General features: G+C 35.6%; 1 protein-coding gene across 3 annotated transcripts in view; it reads left to right on the top strand.

The window, feature by feature from the left end:
* The window catches only part of LOC137037248 (pleckstrin homology-like domain family B member 3), a 28842-nt gene that overhangs the window by 7719 nt on the left and 2068 nt on the right, over nucleotides 1–19055 (top strand). For 2 of the 3 annotated variants that reach the window (XM_067411094.1, XM_067411086.1), the window contains exons 3-14: nucleotides 509–657; nucleotides 1305–1415; nucleotides 1493–1630; nucleotides 1720–1848; nucleotides 2565–2732; nucleotides 5185–5295; nucleotides 8921–9022; nucleotides 9126–9207; nucleotides 11519–11690; nucleotides 14669–14753; nucleotides 15850–15990; nucleotides 17592–17799. In XM_067411094.1, coding sequence (XP_067267195.1) covers nucleotides 511–657; nucleotides 1305–1415; nucleotides 1493–1630; nucleotides 1720–1848; nucleotides 2565–2732; nucleotides 5185–5295; nucleotides 8921–9022; nucleotides 9126–9207; nucleotides 11519–11690; nucleotides 14669–14753; nucleotides 15850–15990; nucleotides 17592–17799 — 1594 coding nt within the window. In that variant the 5' untranslated portion in view covers nucleotides 509–510. The remainder of the gene's footprint in view (nucleotides 1–508; nucleotides 658–1304; nucleotides 1416–1492; nucleotides 1631–1719; nucleotides 1849–2564; nucleotides 2733–5184; nucleotides 5296–8920; nucleotides 9023–9125; nucleotides 9208–11518; nucleotides 11691–14668; nucleotides 14754–15849; nucleotides 15991–17591; nucleotides 17800–19055) is intronic. The other variant, XM_067411103.1, reaches the window with a different exon arrangement.

The following is a 19055-nucleotide window of genomic DNA, read 5'->3' as shown; positions in this document are numbered from 1 at the left end:
TTCCCACACTCAGCTTTGTCAGATGTGCCGTTAAGAGCGTAGGAGGGCGATACGGGGTGGAGAGAACTGAAGCTCACAGACGGCAAATACAAAAGCTTCAATGAACACATAGAGTCCATTTACAGTGAACTGTGGCCTTGATGTACGGTATTGTGTAAAAAAACACCTGAACAAGCTACAGAAAAACCTGCTGTCGCTGTAATGTCTTTCATTTGTGCTTTCATCTTCACAGACTTTTCTGTGGTTTGTTGAAACGCATCTCACCTGAGAATTAAGACCTGTTATGTCAAAAGTTTTGCAGATGAATCTAATTAAGAAACATCCAGAAGACTGGTTACCAGTCATGTCTGAGGACAGGATTTCACTTTTACCATGTTCAATGCATGTCAGCTCGAGCATCTGTCATTTGACCCTTGTTTGCAGCCTCCCATGAGCCGGGCTGAATTACTGTAATGTGTAAATGTCCCATACCTCCATACTTAACTAGTCTCCACTCCTGTTTAATTAGACATGCCCAGACACAATATGGATACACAGAGGAGCCAGTGGGAGCCTGTCCGAAGATCCCCGTGGATCATGCGAGTGGCTGTGGAGCAAAGCCCCGCCTCTTCGGGGGCGGAGTCAGACACAGAGGGCAGCAGCACAGAGAGCGAACAGGTAAATGTTATGTTGCCTTCTAAGATGCGTTCTTATAGCCAAAAACCAGATTTAACTTTATATTATATTATTTATTAGTATTATTTCAAATGTATATTTTGTATTATGCTGCCTCTTAAGATGCCTTCTTTTAGCCAAAGAGCAGATAAAACATTACATTATCTTATTTTTATATATATATAATTTTATTATTTCTATATTATATTTATATTTTATATTATCCTGACTTCTAAGATGCCTTCTTTTAGCCAAAGAGCATATAAAACTTTATATAAATATATTTATAAATCTTTATGTACATATTTATTTTATATATTGTTTTTTATATTTTTATTTTTAATGCTGCTTTCTAAGATGCTTTCTTTTAGCCAAAGTTGATAAGATTTTACATTATTTTTATATATGTATTTTATATTATGCTGCCTTCTTTTAGCCTTAAGATTTTATATTATTTTATATATTATTTTTTATATATGTATTTTATTTTATGCTGCCTTCTTTTACCCAAAAAGCATATAATATTTTATTTCACATTTTATATAATATCATTATTCAGCATTGTTCAAACAGACATTTCCATGTTATAATCAGTCCCGAAACTTACTTTACGTTTCAACCGCATCGTCTTTCATTCTTCATTTTACCAGTATCGGGTCAAACAAGCAGACGGACACTCAGCAAAGCACCTGACGTCACCTTCGCTGCTGCAGCAGCGCATCACAGAGCTCGACCAGCAGAGGGAGGAGCTGAAAATAGAGGTGAGCAGAAAACAGGTGTGTTCTCACCAACAACTCGCCATGCAGCGAAATTGACCCGTGTGTTTGCTCTTCTGCAGCTGCAGCTGGAGGTCGCCCTGCTGCGAGGGGAACTGCAAGCAGAGCAGGAGCGACTGTGCAGATACACAGATCAGCTGCAGGTGTTGCAAGAGAAGGACAGGCAAAGAAAGAGTCAGCGCTTGGCCAACAGACAGAAGGTCTATATTTACGGTGTTCACAGCTTGATTTACACATGATGCATAAAAAGCCTCATTTGTGTTTGAGCTGAAAACGTGCGTTCCATCAGGAGCGTGTTAAGCTGGAGGAGCAGCGTCTGAAGGTGGAGAAGATGAAGAGGAATTGTGAGGAGATGGAGAAACAGATTCCTTCACAGCCAGAAGACCAGCGGGAGCAGATGCTGCTTCGGCTGCAACAGGTGATGACAAACTAAGGGTGGCTGATACCGCAGCCAGAATTTTCAGCTCAGTTGTTGTTAATTATTATTGTTGCTCAATTATTAAAGGTTTGGTAAGCAATTTTTTTTCATAAACACTTTTTGTAATACTGGTTGAACCTCTCTTCACATCCTGATAGCAATCTATAATAGAAGTAGTCTAAATATTAAAACATGTACATATATCTTCTGTGGAAGTCTCAGGACCAAAAAATGTCCAATTATTGCATTCTGTCCGAGTGCAATGATACAATGTCCTATCCACCTGTCAACATATGTGTTTCCATACGCAGACATCACGCAATACTCATCAGTAGGGCTGGTTATTGACACAAATTTCATGATTCAATTTGATTTTGATTCACAAGTTTGCGATTCAATTCCGATTTGATTCGATTCAATATTGATTATTCGCTTTCGCGGTACTTTGGTGTCATACACCGATCGGTCTGCCCCACTTCAAGTCGAATACACCTCAAGATTTCGGAAGGATCCTGTGACACTGACTTCTGACTCAACCAATCCCTTGAGTTTGGAGTCAGGAGTTGGGACTGACTGACCAATGACAGAGGGAAAGAGTGTTGTTTTGAAGCTACAAGTCATTATTTTTGCAATTTTGGTGCAGAGAAACAAAAGCTTGACTGCATACTACCTTATATTTTTATGAGAATTTTTGTCTGCATGTGTTTTGTTTTCAGGACAAAGATGTGCTGGAAGCCACAGTGCGAACTTTTGAAGACATGGAGTTTCACATTCTTGAGCTGGAAAGTGGAGTAGAAGATGAGCGAGAAGGAGAGAACGGAGAGAGCGAAACGGTCATAGAACGAGAGATAACCAGAGTACAGCACACACGTAACACATCTCAGGTCAGCTAAACAACTTTGTTTTAGGAAATGCAGTTTATCTAACTGAAGTTTCAGGCTTCAAGTTCATGTTTATTACTATACAAGCACATCACCCTTAGTGGTGCAAAGTTCATGCCAAATCAGAGTTGTGAGTCTGACTTCAAGTTGCAGTTTTCCAATTAGAATGCAAGACTTCCTGTTGAATGGAACATAGTGTATCTTCAATACACATCAATGTTTTCCAAATTGGACACTCTGTTTAGCTGTTATGTCATCAGTAGAGGCAGACGCCACACTGAGCATGAGCATAAATATTGCTCATGCTGACAGAGCAAACACAGTCACATGATGAAGTACACAAGGTAATTTCGTCAGGGGCCAAAAAAGAGAGAGACTGGACTGACTGAGAGAGAGTCGGGTTACATGGAGCTCTATGGCGACTGTTTGCAGTGATGCTCATATAAGCTGCTTTAATTCATATTAAAATTATAGACTCACAAAAATGTGTGTATATTTATAAAAATATAAAAATGAATAATATAAATGTAAATTAATATTTTAATATATTGTTAATGTGCATTATGTATAATTATATCACATTATATTATAATATTGTTTGCCTTTTAAATTGTAATAATGCAATTAAAATTTATATTTTAATATTTTAAACCCACTTTTATTTGTTTATATATGTATTTATTTATTTCACACACATACATCACATACATGTTTCTTATGTTTTATATATATGGTGATGTGTGTGTATATATAAAACATTTATGATATTAATACATAAAATATTATTAATAATAGGTTTTTAATTAAATAATTTAGTGTCTGTAATTATTTAATAAACAAATAAAATTAATAGAACTACAATTTATAAATAATTTTAGTGCTGTTCATTTTATTTGTATATATATTAGGGGTGTGATGAGACGAGTAGCTCACGAGACGAGACACGAGATTGAGTTCACGAGAACGAGACGAGACAAGATTTTTACACAGTATTTTTTAAGAAATCCTCAATGATGAAATACATGACTAAAAAATAGTCTGCAGGTGCATTTGAAATGTTTTACTAATCATCTTGTAATGAATGTCATTTCAGTTCTACTTTCTGAGTATGAATTATCATATGCAGTAAAAGACAACAATAGTTGGGAGCATGAAATTGTCCAAAATGTCTTGGTTTGCTGAAGCATTAAGAGTTCCTTTCACTGGAACTAAGAGGCCAAGACCAACCCCTGAAAATCAACCCCACACCATAATCCCCCTCCACCAAATTTTACACTTGGCACAATGCAGTATGCAGTCAGGCAAGTACCATTCTCCTGGCAACCACCAAATCCAGACTCGTCCATCGGATTGCCTGACAGAGAAGCGTGATTCGTCACTCCAGAGAACACATCTCCACTGCTCTAGAGTCCAGTGGCGGCGTGCTTTACACCACTGCATCCGACGCTTTGCATTGCACTTGGTGATGTAAGGCTTGGATGCAGCTGCTCGGCCATGGAAACCCATTCCATGAAGCTCTCTGCGCACTGTTCTTGAGCTAATCTGAAGACCACACGAAGTTTGGAGGTCTGTAGCTATTGACTCTGCAAAAAGTTGTCGACTTCTGCGCACTGTGAGCCTCAGCATGCACTGACCCCACTTTGTGATTTTACGTGGCCTACCACTTTGTGGCTGAGTTGCTGTTGTTCCCAGTTGCTTCCACTTTATTATGTTACCACTAACAGTTGACCCTGGAATATTTAGCGGTGAGGAAATTTCATGAATGGACTTATTGCACAGGTGGCAACCTATCACGGTACCACGCTTGAATTCACTGCGCTCCTGAGAGTGACCCATTCTTTCACAAATTCTTGATTTTATACACCATTGGCCATGGAAGTGATTGGAACATCACATTCAATAATTTGGAGGGGGTGTCCCAGCACCTGTGTGTATGTATATATATATATATATATATATATATATATATATATATATATATATATATATATATGTGTATGTATATAAAAATATTACTTTTAATTGCATTTGATCAACAGTGTTGTAAAAACAGTAAAATTGTAAACTATTATATTTAAAAATATGAATTTTAATTGCATTTATTTTACTATATATATCTAGATGCCTCTATTGAGAATAATAGTAGTGATCTAGTTTTGTCACATTATCCCACCGCTGAAGGGGAGAGCGTCAGAGCAGTCCATAGGTGCTCATTGACTCCCTATGACAGATCTCTGACCCTGACCTGTCAGCTCAGTTTGCCGGGTGGGCGGCACCACGCTGGCTATCCTCTCTCTCTTTGAGCAGATTATTCCATCAGTGCCACACAAACCAAACCAAGAATTTAATGACTCCTTAACGCACCAGGCTGAAGCTTATTGCTGAATGTGTAGTTTTCATATGAGGTTTCTGTTCATGCTGAAAACGTTTTAATGATCACGTCGCTGTCTTGCAGGAACGAGTCCAGCAACTAGAAAACCAACTGAAGGAAATGGAACAAGAAAAGGATAAATCTTTGAATTCCCTCAGGCAAGAGAGAAAAGAGCTGCTCCATAAGTCTCAGAGGGTAAGACGTCCTATACGCTTCTTCTTTAGTAAAGGTAGAAAAGTAGGTTTTCACATTTTCTGAAAATGTGTGTGAAAACTCGTATCTCTGTGATCTTCTGGTCTGTCTCGGGTTCCTCCTTCAATGTGCTTCTGTGGGTGTTTTCACCTGTTATATTTTGCAGCAGGTGAAAAATGTGACTCTGATCAAGTTAGTTAGTTACAATAAATCAAATGAAAGAAAATAGAATATAACAAAACATTTTATTTTAGTTGCAAAGGAAATTGTAATTTAGTTTAAGTTGTGAAGTATTAAAATTGCTAAAGCTTAAACAGAATAAAAAAAATAAATATTAGTTTTTCATTTAATATTAACATTTAATAAAAAAACAGTAACACTTTACAATAAGGTCTCATTTGTTAACATTAGTTAATGCATTAACTTGCATGAACTAACAATGAGCAATATATTTATCACAGTATTTAATAACCTTTGTTAATGTTAGTTAATAAAACATTTCATGTTAGTTCATGGTAGTGCCCCGACTTTTATTCATTTATGTCATTAGTCGACTAATTGCACATTTATATTAATTGAATTACTTAATTTCTTACCAACATACTGTAATTACCACAAGGACCGGCCAGACTGCATGATTTCCCCACTACCTGTGGAGTTTTTGTTTTTTCTGCGACTGACCAACTAATACATTTTAATCGACTAAATCAACAATATTTTATAGTCAAGTCACCTTTATTTATAAAGCACTTTATACAGTACAGACTGTTTCAAAGCAGCTTTACAGTGAAAACAGGAACAGCGTTGTTCAGTGTTGATTCAGTTCTGTTGCAAAGATCATCAATTATTAAATGAGTTCATTTCATTTATAAAGCAGCTGTTATAATGATTATAGATACCCTAAAGTCAGGGAAAAAGTAGGTGGAGGAATGAATTACTGATAGGGAAGAGAGAGTCAGAGAGGGCAGGATTCCCAGAAAAGGGCAGGACCAGAGGAACTGTGAGAGAGGAGAGAGCAAAAGAGAGCAGATGTCCTACAAAACTCAGCACACGTCTGGTGAGTGTTTCTGTGTGTACTTCAGGAGATGTATATCTGCTCTGTTACATCAAATTCTGGCACGTAGATGCAACAGATCAGGAAAGACAGAGGGATTGTGGAGAAGGATTTTCACACGACAGGATTGAGAATAAAGCAGCTGTTAACTGGTAACATGACGGACTGTCTAACTGAATTATGACTGATTTGTCTGCATGTATGGTCTGTAGGAAATAAAGACAGGAATGTGTTCCTCGCAGTCGCTCATGTGTCTGTGAGTCAGAGGGAGGGATGCTTAACTTAAAGCTGCAGTACTGTTTAACTTCTGAACTACTCTGATTAGTGCCAAGTCAGTAATTACTAGTACAAGTACTTAAAAGTTAAGCCTGTAGTGTTTGTGCTCCATGATTCCTCAAATCATGTGTCTTATTGAGGACAGTGTTATTTTTGTATCATTACTATATTTTCTATCTTAATGTTTATTAATATTTTGCATTGGTTTTTATTGTTATATTTTCCATTTTAATTTTAGTTAAAGGGGACCTATTATGCCCCATTTCACAAGATGTAATATAAGTTTTTGGTGTCCCCAGAATGTGTCTGTGAAGTTTCAGCTCAAAATACCCCACAGATTATTTATTATATCTTGTCTAATTTGCCCCATTTGGGTGTGAGCAAAAACACACCGTTTTTGTGTGTGTCCCTTTAAATGCAAATGAGCTGATGCTCCCGGCCTGCTTTCCAGAAGAGGGCGGAGCTTTAACAGCTCGCGCTTCGGTTGCTCAACAACAACAAAGCTGGAGAATCTCACGCAGCCAAAATGAGGATTGTCAGTAACGGTGTTCAGCCTTACATTGTTCAAACCGGAGTCGACACTGATGGAGAGACTCAGGAAGAAGTTTCAACTTTTAAAATGAAACTGGACGTTTCTGAATGGTTAGTGGATAAATTGATGTAGTTGCTGTGGAGTTGATTCAACTCATCCACTAGCATGTGCCGTCATGTTCATCTTTTGTTCAAATCCAGCGTTGAATTGACCCTCGTTTGTGAAGCAGTCCGGTGTAAAATGACGGTATGACAGCAACACTCTACTACAACAACTCTTCCTCTTCTCTAAAGCAGCCCAACATGGCCTCGCCCCCTTTGTTATGTGTTCTGGGGGTGGGGTTTATATAAATTTTAGGATTAGTGATGTCACCAACCCAGGAAGAAGCTCGTTGTAGTCCCTACCAGCTGTTTGTTGTAGTCCTTAAAAAGTGATTTCTGTAAAAGAAAATATCTCCCTTTGCATTGAACTTTGAGCGTCGTAACTTTGCAGATGTTGTTTATGCTCAAACAGCAACATTACACACTAACTAAAGTTTTAGTAATTTTGTTAGTTTTTTTAATATCCTTTTAATTCATTTTTAGTAAATTAATTAATTTTAGTAAAAAATAAGTTTGCTTTTTTATTGTATTTCATTTCTGTTAACTTATTTTAATGAAAGTAGATGTTTTTTTAGTTTTTTTAGTTTTAACACTGACAGCACTGGTTGATAAGAGGTGTCTTGGTTCCTTACTAAGTGATCAGACGTACCATTTTCACCTGCTGCACCATTAAACAGGTGAAAAAAGACAGTATGCACATTGAAGGAGGGATTTTCACACAAGACGGGAGGAAAACACCGGAAATCACCCAGAATGCCCTGACAACCATCCTGAACACCCCAGTATTGTGGCACAATTTATATAGCAACTTGTTAGCAATGTTTTTTCTTTTTACTTATAAATAAAAAACACTATTTTAATGAGACAAAGAAAGTTCCCAAAATGCATAATTCTGAGTTTTATGATTACAAACTGAACAACTGCCTTCTAAGATGCCTTCTTTGCATCCATTATGGGGAAAGGACGTCCTATAATGCAGAGGTTCACAAACGTTTTTGTCAGCCAAACTCCTTTGACCTAAAATAATTTCTTGAAGCAACCTCTGAAATTTTAAGTTGATATTTTAATAATTTAACAACACATTTGCATGTTATCTGGTGGAGGTTAGGACATGCAGGTTAATAAATACAATATTTAATATATTTTTTTAAATAAGTGTTTTTGTTTTTATTTTTTAATTATTTATTCTAAGTTTACATTTTTATTATTTAATGTATTTTGTTTAGACGATGAAAAGCTAAAAATAATAAAGTACCTAAAAAGTATCAATAAAAGTTATTCAGTATAATTGAAATGCTTGTGTTACACAGTATTTGTGTGTGCTGTGTATTTTTATGCTCATCACATTTACAATAGCAACATTTTAATGCCAAACTCTATTGAAATCAGTTGCGAATGGTCTATTTCTATGGCACACAATTATTGCCTATGTAAACAGCATGGCAGTGCACTATGTTTTACAACAGAGCCACTTTCCTGTATGAATGTATTTTAATGTGATCATTTATGTTTTGGTTATTTATTGTCTTAATAATTGCTATTATTATTCTTGTAGCCTTAGGTTCTTCTGTAATATTTTACGTCTTTATGTAACTAATATTACAGCATCGGTCAGGATGTGTCTCTCACTCACATGCTAAACATCAAGGACATTTGCCTCTGTAGATTTTGAAAGAGAAGAAGCCGCTGACTGATTGGTCCAACATCACTGGATCCACCCCCTGCATGATGTCACTCAGCCCTCTGACCATTCACAAAGCAGCACAGGTACGCTGTGAGTGTGCATTTGATGGTTTGACATCTAGACCTTTAGTGATTCATGAGTTTGCTGCGGTCAGCACATTGACTGTGTTTGAAACCATGTTCCTAGGAATCATTGAAGGAGACGTCCAGTTTACCCCGCAGACGGAGCTCGCATAGGAAAGTCTCAGATAGACCTCTCTCTGCGCAAGGTGAGCAAGCCAGCAAGCTTTATTGCAATGATGCGTGTACACAAATATCTGGTGTGATGACATGCGGTTTAACTGGCGCTCAGACAATAAGTAGGTCAAATAGCAACACAATTGTGCAAAACGATAAATGCACAGACAACAGGCAACATGCAAAACAACTAAACAGAAAGTACAACAGCCACACGGCATGACAGTCATGCATGTCGTGGCTTATTAGTTGTAAAAAGCTTTTGTCAGTGTTTTCATTAAGGTGTGTCCGTGTTGCTGCAACATACTGGAAAAGCGAGTGGAGCCACTGCAATTGCACACAGTTGTGCTTTTGTTTGTCTCTAATAATCCTGGCAGTCTTGTATCTCATGAAGGAATCGATCAAACAAAGATAATCTTTGGAACAGTATCTGTGTGTGAAGGTGCATATGCTTCTTTACAGTAAGGATTCATTAGTTAACATTAGTTAACTAGTTTAGTTAACATGATCTAAGAATGAACAATACTTATACAGCATTTATTAATCTTAGTTAATGTTAATTTCAGCATTTACTAATACAATATTAAATTTAAAAGTTGTTAACATTAGTTAATGCACTGTGAACTAACTTGAGCAAACAACTAAGGACTGTATTTTTATTAACATTAGCAGAGATTAATAAGTACTTTAACAAATGTATTGCTCGTTGTTATTTCATGTCAGTTAATACATTAACTGATGTTAAAAAATGATACCTTATTGTAAAGTGTTACCAATTCGTCTATAAGAAATCTTATGAGTTAATGATTGAATTATGGGACGTGACTTCATTTTATTGAACTTCCTGTTTGATACCACCTTTTATATGATGGAAAAGGGATGGGAAAATACTTCCAGGATTATAAATGATGTTATCGAAAATATATTTTGAAATGTTGCAGTTGCCAAAGTTAACAGTGTGTGTGTGTGTGTGTGTGTGTGTGTGTGTGTGTGTGTGTGTGTGTGTGTGTGTGTGTGTGTGTGTGTGTGTGTGTGTGTGTGTGTGTGTGTGTGTGTTGCATACAAGTTGAGACACAGATTTGTGTTAGGGTTAGGGTTAAAACTAATTTGTTACACAAAAAACACGTCAACCTATTAAGAGTGACTGAACCTCATTTCATAACTCATCCTGCTAATATTGTTGCTTCTGTTTGATATATTGCTTGTGTTTCTCCTCTCATTAAATCATGTGACCTCAAAAAAAAATAAAAAAAATTTGAATATAGAAAACTTTTTTTAGGATTTTAAAAGATGGGTAAAATCTCATTGTCATTACTGTAAAGGCAACATTTTTTGGTTATATAATAGACCACAATATTTATTTTATATATATACATTTTTCTGATAAGGGGTAGACTGCAAACATGAGGTCCAAAAATGAAAACAACAGTGCGGTACATTTTAAATATATAGAAATAATCAAAATAATGTAAAAGATCCCTGATATGTAAAATACAAGAAAGTTAGTTAAAATGGACCTATAATACTCTTTTTCACAAGATATAAGTCTCTGGTGTCCCCAGGATTTGTGTCTGTGAAGTTTCAGCTCAAAATACCCCACAGATTATTTATTATAGCTTGTCAAATTTGCCCTTATTTGGGTGTGAGCAAAACGCACACACCGTTTTTGTGTGTGTCCCTTTAAATGCAAATGAGCTGCTGCTCCTGGCCCCCTTTCCAGAAGAGGGCGGAGCTTTAACAGCTCGTGCTTCGGTTGCTCAGCAACAACAAAGCTGGAGAATCTCACGCAGCCAAACACTGTTCAAACCGGAGTTTTTGTTGTAGTCCTTAAACAGCAAATTCTGTTTAATATCTCCCTTTGCATTGAACTTTGAGCGTTGTAACTTTGCAGATGTTGTTTATGCTCAAACAGCAACATTACACACTAACTAAAGTTAAAAAATCAACCACCCCTTTAGGTCAAAAGATCACAGTGGTTACAACATGAAGACGTAAAGATAAATAGATAAACGAAATAAAAATAATAATAATAAATAAATACATTAAAAATGAAAAATTTACAGAAATATGATACAGTGCATTCATGCAGACCAGTATAAAGTGATCATGTTCCCAAATCTCAAATCCAAGTGATCTAATACATTTTTCTATATTTTTCAAAATAAATCTAACTTGTCATTATTGGTAAATCATAATCTTTTAATGTATAATGTTCACCAGCTCACTTAACCACACATCAAATGTTGGAACCACGTCCATTTTCCACCATCTCATTGCAACAACCCCATAGTACATAAATGATTGAATATAAATGTAATGTGTCCCGTTGCTTTCATTTGTCAGTGTTGGTGCGAATGACTCCAGACAGACAAACCTCAGAGGCTCTGTCACCTCGCCTTCCTCATCCCACCCACAGGCTGAGTAATGGACATTGTAATGGGCTGAGATCAGCGCAGAGCGATGGGAACGGCTCTTACGCGCCATGCAACAGTGCCAACACCTCCCGCGCGCCCAGGTGAGTGGCACCAAACGGCAGCCAGGCTTTGTTTTTGAATTATAATACTAAATCATCTGTATGGGTTCTTGTAACAGGTGTGTGTTTACATGGGTGTGTGAAACCTTTAATTTGAGGTGTATGAATCTGAGGTGTTTGTGAGTAAACTTATTAAACTGATTGCATGTGGGTGAATTATGTGAAATCATTCTTTTAACACTTTTCAGTCATTATTTCATTCAAACCCGTATGCTGTCATTGTTACCCTGGAACATAATAGGGGAATTTACACTATTTTTGCACCATACAGCAACAATTTCTAAGACTGTCGATTTTCAAAGGATAAAATACACCATAACAGTACTGTAAAAATAGTCCATATGACTCGTGTCTTCTAGTCTTCTGTTCTGAGTCAAAGGATTTGTGTGAGAAATAGACCTAAACTAAGTAAATCACATACTAGTGAGTCATGTTCGGTTATGATGCATGTACACCAATAAATCACATCAAACCTGGCACAAAATTTCATTGCTTGGCCAGAAGAGAAGATGTTTAGACAATAATGGCTTTAATTTAATTAAAGTTTCTCCATCTCTATATTATAATGTAGTATTATATATTGAAGTTGTATATTTAAGTATATCCAACTTTTCGGATACATACAGTACACTCACATAATATATATATATATATATGAAGAGTTTGGTTCCAAAACACGATAAACGCCATTTTAAAAAAAAATGAGTTTCCGCCAAAATCAGTATTGTATCTGGTCAGTATTGAAAAGTCATTTATTAATTTTGCACAAAATGCGATACCCATCGTGTTATTCTGTAATGTTTTCTCCCTTTCTTTCCAAAACGCGACAAACGCCAGTCTCCTTTTTCTGCAGAACGCGATATATCCGCTCTCAACCAATCACAGCGCACCATTCCATGCACTGTAAACATTGAAGGCTTTGTAAAAAGACATTTTTAATACCAATGTACTCGGCAAATGTGTTTATTTAACCGTGAGGTTAACCGACGGCTGAATGTATTTTTAGTTAAATGTCTGTATATAAGATAAATATTGGCAAAGTTTAGACTCAACTTACTTTGTTGTGTATTTTCAATTTGAAAAATAACTTTTATATTCATGGATTAATTGCATTTTGAAAAAAAAAAGAGTCATGGATTTATTGCATTTTGGGAAAAAAATAATACGTTTTTATAATAAACTTTTTAAAATCAAAATATAGCTTTGATTTTTTTAATGTTTTTATAACCAAAAGATGCTATGTGAAAGTCTGAAACAGAAAATAGTGGTTTTCATCTTGCCACTTTCTTGGTAAAGAAAATGCCTTTTTACTCAAATTAATCAAAATGGAGTTATTGCGTTTTGGAACCAAACTCTTCATATATATATTAGTACAGACCAAAAGTTTGGAAACACTAAGATTTTTAATGTTTTTAAAAGAAGTTTCGTCTGCTCACCAAGGCTACATTTATTTAATTAAAAATACAGTAAAAACAGTAATATTGTGAAATATTATTACAATTTAAAATAACTGTGTACTATTTAAATATATTTGACAAAGTAATTTATTCCTGTGATGCAAAGCTGAATTTTCAGCATCGTTACTCCAGTCTTCAGTGTCACATGATCCTTCAGAAATCATTCTAATATGCTGATTTGCTGCTCAATAAACATTTATGATTATTTTCAATGTTGAAAACAGTTGTGTTCTTTTTTTTTCAGGATTCCTTGATGAATAGAAAGTTCAAAAGAACAGCATTTATCTGAAATACAAAGCTTCTGTAGCATTATACACTACCGTTCAAATGTTTGGGGTCAGTAAGAATTTTTATTTTTTTGAAAAGAAATTAAAGAAATTAATACTTTTATTCAGCAAGGATGCATTAAATCAATCAAAAGTGGCAGTAAAGACATTTATAATGTTACAAAAGATTAGATTTCAGATAAACACTGTTCTTTTGAACTTTCTATTCATCAAATAATCCTGAAAAAAAATATTGCACACAAATATTTTGTACAATTGTACACATTAAATGTTTCTTGAGCAGCAAATCAGCATATCAGAAATGATTTCTGAAGGATCATGTGACACTGAAGACTGGAGTAATTATGCTGAAAATTCAGCTTTGATCACAGGAATAAATTACTTTGTGAAATATATTCAAATAAAAAACAGTTATTTTAAATTGTAATAATATTTCACAATATTACTGTTTTTACTGTATTTTTAATTAAATAAAGTAGCCTTGGTGAGCAGACAAAACTTGAAAATCTTAGTGGTTCCAAACTTTTGGACTGTACTATATATATATATATATATATATATATATATATATATATATATATATATATATATATATATATATATATATATATATATATATATATATAAATCTCAACTGCTTGATTGTTTCGTATCATCACAAAATGTTACTACACTGAAACAATGGTAACCTAAAAATGCTTACATCTAAATTAACTAGTTCTATTCAAGTCAAAAATATTATTTAACATCTCTGAATCAAAAACTATATTATTATCCAGCTCTAATCTACTAAATGAAACTATAAGTCATGAAAATATTAAAATATAAACATCAACACCATGATTTTCTGTAAAGCTGCTTTGAAACGATGTGTATTGCGACTCTTTTTGATCCACTGAATGACAGCATATGGTTTTGGTACGACATAATTACCATTTTCATTGTTAGTTCATGTTATGGAACCTTATTGTAAAGTGTTCTGTAAGTAATGATTGTGTTTGTTGATGTAATTATGAATGAGAGCTCTGGCTGGTTCTGCTGTGGGAACATTTTATTTTTGTATTAAAATCCACTTATTAACAAACAGAAATAAATATCAGAACCACCTCGAACTAGAGTGAAAAAGATCAATTAAATAATTAAAACAAAATGAAAGTAAAATACAACAATAATAATAATATTGCAAAAAAAAATCTGATCCCTTTCGTCTTTACAGCCCTCAGAGCCTCTTGGATTTGGTTGAGATCGAACGGAAACTCAGAGAGGCCAAAGCAGAGCGGGAACGTCTGCTGAAAGAGAGAGTGAGTTACTGACCCGACAGAACCACAACAATACTGATCATAGTATCACTGAAAACATACAAAACCGTGAAATACATGAAGAATTGACCCTTGGAAATCATCATCAGTGTTAAAGAGCTCACAAGAGACTTGTGTTTGTTTGTTCTTATAATATCATTTCAACAAAATCACACTCACTTTCATGCCGACTCTTGTCTTCAGCTGTGATTCGGGTGCATATGATCACGTCTTATTTTTAGACCATGCAGCAGTCCCATAAATAACATTTACCTTTGCATTTACTCATTTAACAGATACTTTCATCCAAAGTCGCATAGAAAGATCGTATGATCAAGGTTCAGACGATTCGATCTAATTGTAATTATTTGAGATATTAGAAATAATTGTGCAGTTTAAAATTCTATCCCATTTTGCCAAAGAATATAAAAAACACAAAGATAGTCAAAGGTCTTACTTCATGCGAAATGAAGGTTTGAGGGTTTAATCAGACTGCATTATATTATATTATATTATAAACAAATTTGTATTTAGATTTTATTTACATATTTCTAATTCATTTAATAATCACTTTCTTTCATTTTTCTTCGTTTTTCATTTTTGTTTTGTAACTGCAATTTTGACTGTTTATGTTGCTTTTAATTAATAATATATATTATTTTCACAACATTAAGGGCCTATTTTTCATAGTTTTGTTATAGATTTTTTTTATTTTATAGTTTTTATTATTATATATGATTCCAAGTACAAAAATAACATATTAGGCTTAAACTTTAAGTGACATAAAATGGAATTAAATCATTAATTGCAATTATTTGTATGAAAATTAATCATCTACACAAAATTCATGATCGACACAGGCCTACTTTGAAATAAGGAGCATTGCAAGCAGTTTGCCATAAGAGTCAGCAGTTTCCTTAGACACAATCCCATGTTTCACATTAAATTAGGACACAAGCTAGAGATTTTTGTTATTGAGTGCTGCTGACTAAATTTGGCCTGTTCATATGTTGTTTTTCCACCAATGAAAATATTTCCTAACGGATCCAATCTAACGCAGTCTGACGGCAGTTTCACATCTCTGTTTGTCTCGATGCAGGAGGAGCGTCAGCGGCTGTTGGCAGAGCAACACAGACAGAAGGAGCTGCAATCTTTAAAAATACAGATGGATGCATCAAAACTAGAGCCGCCACATGCTGAGGAGCGGCTGCAAACGAACTCACCGCACAGGACACTGGAGGTACGTCTGAGACTACTAAAATAAACTACACATTCTGACATCATTTAATCACCCATATTTATTATTTTTTCACTTTCGTGAAACACAAATGAAGACATAAGGCAGAATGTCCGAGCTTCCGTTTTACATCAAATGAAAGTGGATGGTGATATATACCATCAAACTCAAAGTCCATATGACTCATACTTTATATTCCAACTCTTCTAAAGTCATATGATGCTTTGTCAAGTTAAGTCACATTTATTTATATCGCACAGATTGTTTCAAAGCAGCTTCACAGTAATAAACAGAAGATAACAGTGTTAATGTTGCAAAATTAATTATGAAGCAAATTCAATTTCAGTAAAGCAGATCTACAGAATTAGCTCAAGTCGGATTTAGTGTTAATTCAGTTCAGTTCAATAATAGTGTCAATGTTGCAAAGTCAATTTCAGTTTTGCTGCAGTCAATTTTAATTTCAACTTTGCAACAAATTCAATTCAGCTATAAAGCAGCTCTACAGCAGAAAATAGTTTCATCATTCAGCTCAGTTCAGATTTAAGTCCTGTTTCCACCTTGCATTAAAATGCATTTTCGTCAATCCGATCACAAGTGGACGACACGAAATACAGGTGTAAATGGGGTCTAAAATGCTTTGAGCTTTTGATGACTTCCAGAGGTAGTTGAAAACACATCTGATTGCTTTCGTAGAGGAAACGCCACTAAAGACCACCTACTCTCCGCCTACTGACTTCATGCGTAAACATTATGGGAAGTGCGCTAGACTTTAAACTTTGTCTGCTGAAGCCCCAAGTTTGATTTGAAGACGAAATACATACCAAGCACAATGTTCTCTCACCATTCCTGATTTCTAACACACACTCACAGCGTTCAGCCGGTCTTGTGGATATCAGAGCAGAAACTAAAGCTGCTGCTTTCCGTATGTTTTTACGTCATCTCCAGGTGCGTTCATATGTAAACTGTGTGAGCTTATTTCGATTAGATCTAAATATCTGAAAAAGCTCATATATTTACCCGCCCATAAACCCTCCCCTCGAAGAAATCAGGACAGAAATGGTTGAAATTTGACAAAAGAGAAGGATTAAAACAACAGGTGTTAACGGGAATGCATCTTCCTCATCTACTTGTGATCCAATCAGCCAAAACGCATCTTAATACCAGGTGTAAACGGGGCCTGAATGTCAATTCAGTTCAGTAACAGTGTCAATGTTGCAAAGGTCATCCATTTAAAAAAATTGATTCAGCTATAAAGCAGCTGTACATAAAGACAATAGTGTTCATCTCAATTCAGTTCAAGTTTTGTTCTCATCTGATTGTGGCAGTGCAGTCAATTTGATAATATTACTGAATATGAAGTGTCTTTTGTGTGACCTGAAAATCATTCCTTCTGCTATGGATCTCAAATCTAATTCATGTCTGTGTTTATTCAGATTTTTATGAATAAATTAAATGTCATATATTTGACTATTTTTAACTCCATTCTGTAGAATCTGTTTGTCCGAGCAAAATCAGCACATAAAATGCTGTGTGTTTCCACCTAAACATTTGTGTTTTCATTTTGATTGTGCATTAATCGTGTTTATTTCCGCTTGCTCGTGCAGCAGGGTGTCCCGCTTTCTCTGACGGCGAACTTTGACCTGCGCGCTCACGTGGAGTCTCTGGGTCACAACGTGACGGGGTGCATGGGAGTTAATTTGTCTCCCCGACGGTGTGGCGGCTTTCTAACCAAGCGTGGAGGTCGAGTGAAGACGTGGAGGAGGAGGTGGTTTATCTTTGATCTGGACCACCAAAGACTGGCATACTACACCGGTGAGGAAAAGAGCGGCACGTCACGCAGAAATAGAGCAAGAGAACATATTAGAACACATCCATTAACACAGAGGTCATGAATAGCATAATTATTAAATTAAACGTAACATTGTAATAACACATAGGGCTGCACAATTAATCAAAAGAAAACTCAAATAGCGATTATCAATTCAAAGGCTGAGATTTAATAATTCATTCTTTCCCCGCCATTGACGAGTTATCTCGTCTTTTACGAGACAGCGCTTCCCCGCCAAAGACAAGATTTCATGTCTTTCCGTGTTTTTGCTGTTATACACTAGGGGGCGCCATGACACATCCTCTGAAAGAGTACTGAATCTCCTGATCAAAACACAGGCGAAGAAGGTGCAGAAACAAGTGATACCCTGCGTTCCAATGTCCATACTATCCATCCTAAATAGTATGTGAGATTAAAATAAGTGTGTCCCAAAGCATAGTATGTTGAAAAGAGTATGCCAAAAGTCCCCGGATGGTCTACTATATCCGGTAGATTTTCGAAGTGTGGATCCGTGGACACTATAGAGGCTAATATTGCCCACAACCCATTGCGCATTGGACGAGGATTCAGTTCAGAACTACAAACACGAGTAAAAAGTGTTAAAAAACTACAAAACATGGCGGATATAAGCGATCGACACTGAGAGATTTGAGTGACTAATAATCAGTTTAACCTGATAGAAAATATATATTTAATGTTATCCGTGTTATTTTTCATCTGCAAATACCAATGTGGACTTTTATAAAGATCTGATTGGCCATTAAGTTTTAAATGCATCTTTATGCATTAATATGAGGAGAGTTCTCCACATGAAAGACTCGCGACTGCAGATCAACGTGCTGCATTTCTCTCCGATACGGTAGGAAATTAGCTAAATGAAATGTGGAGGATGTAAGATGATTGACAGGGCAGTTTACTGAGACAGGATGCTACAGAGAGAAAAGTCGCAATTGTATGAGCAGCATTGTTCATTTACATACCCGCTGCTTTTTCAGAGCGACTCTAAACTAAATGCTGCTTCTGACGAACTGCATTCCTGCAGACCCTGTGAGGTTAACCGTTTGGAAACACAATGTGCCTTAGGTTTACTTTATTTACATTCACATCTGCACCATTTCCAACAGAAGTTCAGAATTTCACCAATATTTTGCCAAAATAAAAGCTCAAGGATTTGACATGTTAGAAAAAAGAATTTAAAACATTAATATTAGTAACCTGTAGGTGTTTGTTGGTTCTGGTA

Source organism: Chanodichthys erythropterus, chromosome 2 (genome assembly GCF_024489055.1).
Source record: "Chanodichthys erythropterus isolate Z2021 chromosome 2, ASM2448905v1, whole genome shotgun sequence".
Taxonomy (NCBI): Eukaryota; Metazoa; Chordata; class Actinopteri; order Cypriniformes; family Xenocyprididae; genus Chanodichthys; species Chanodichthys erythropterus.
The sequence above is the reverse complement of the archived record's forward strand: the minus strand, read 5'-3'. Positions and strand labels throughout refer to the sequence as shown.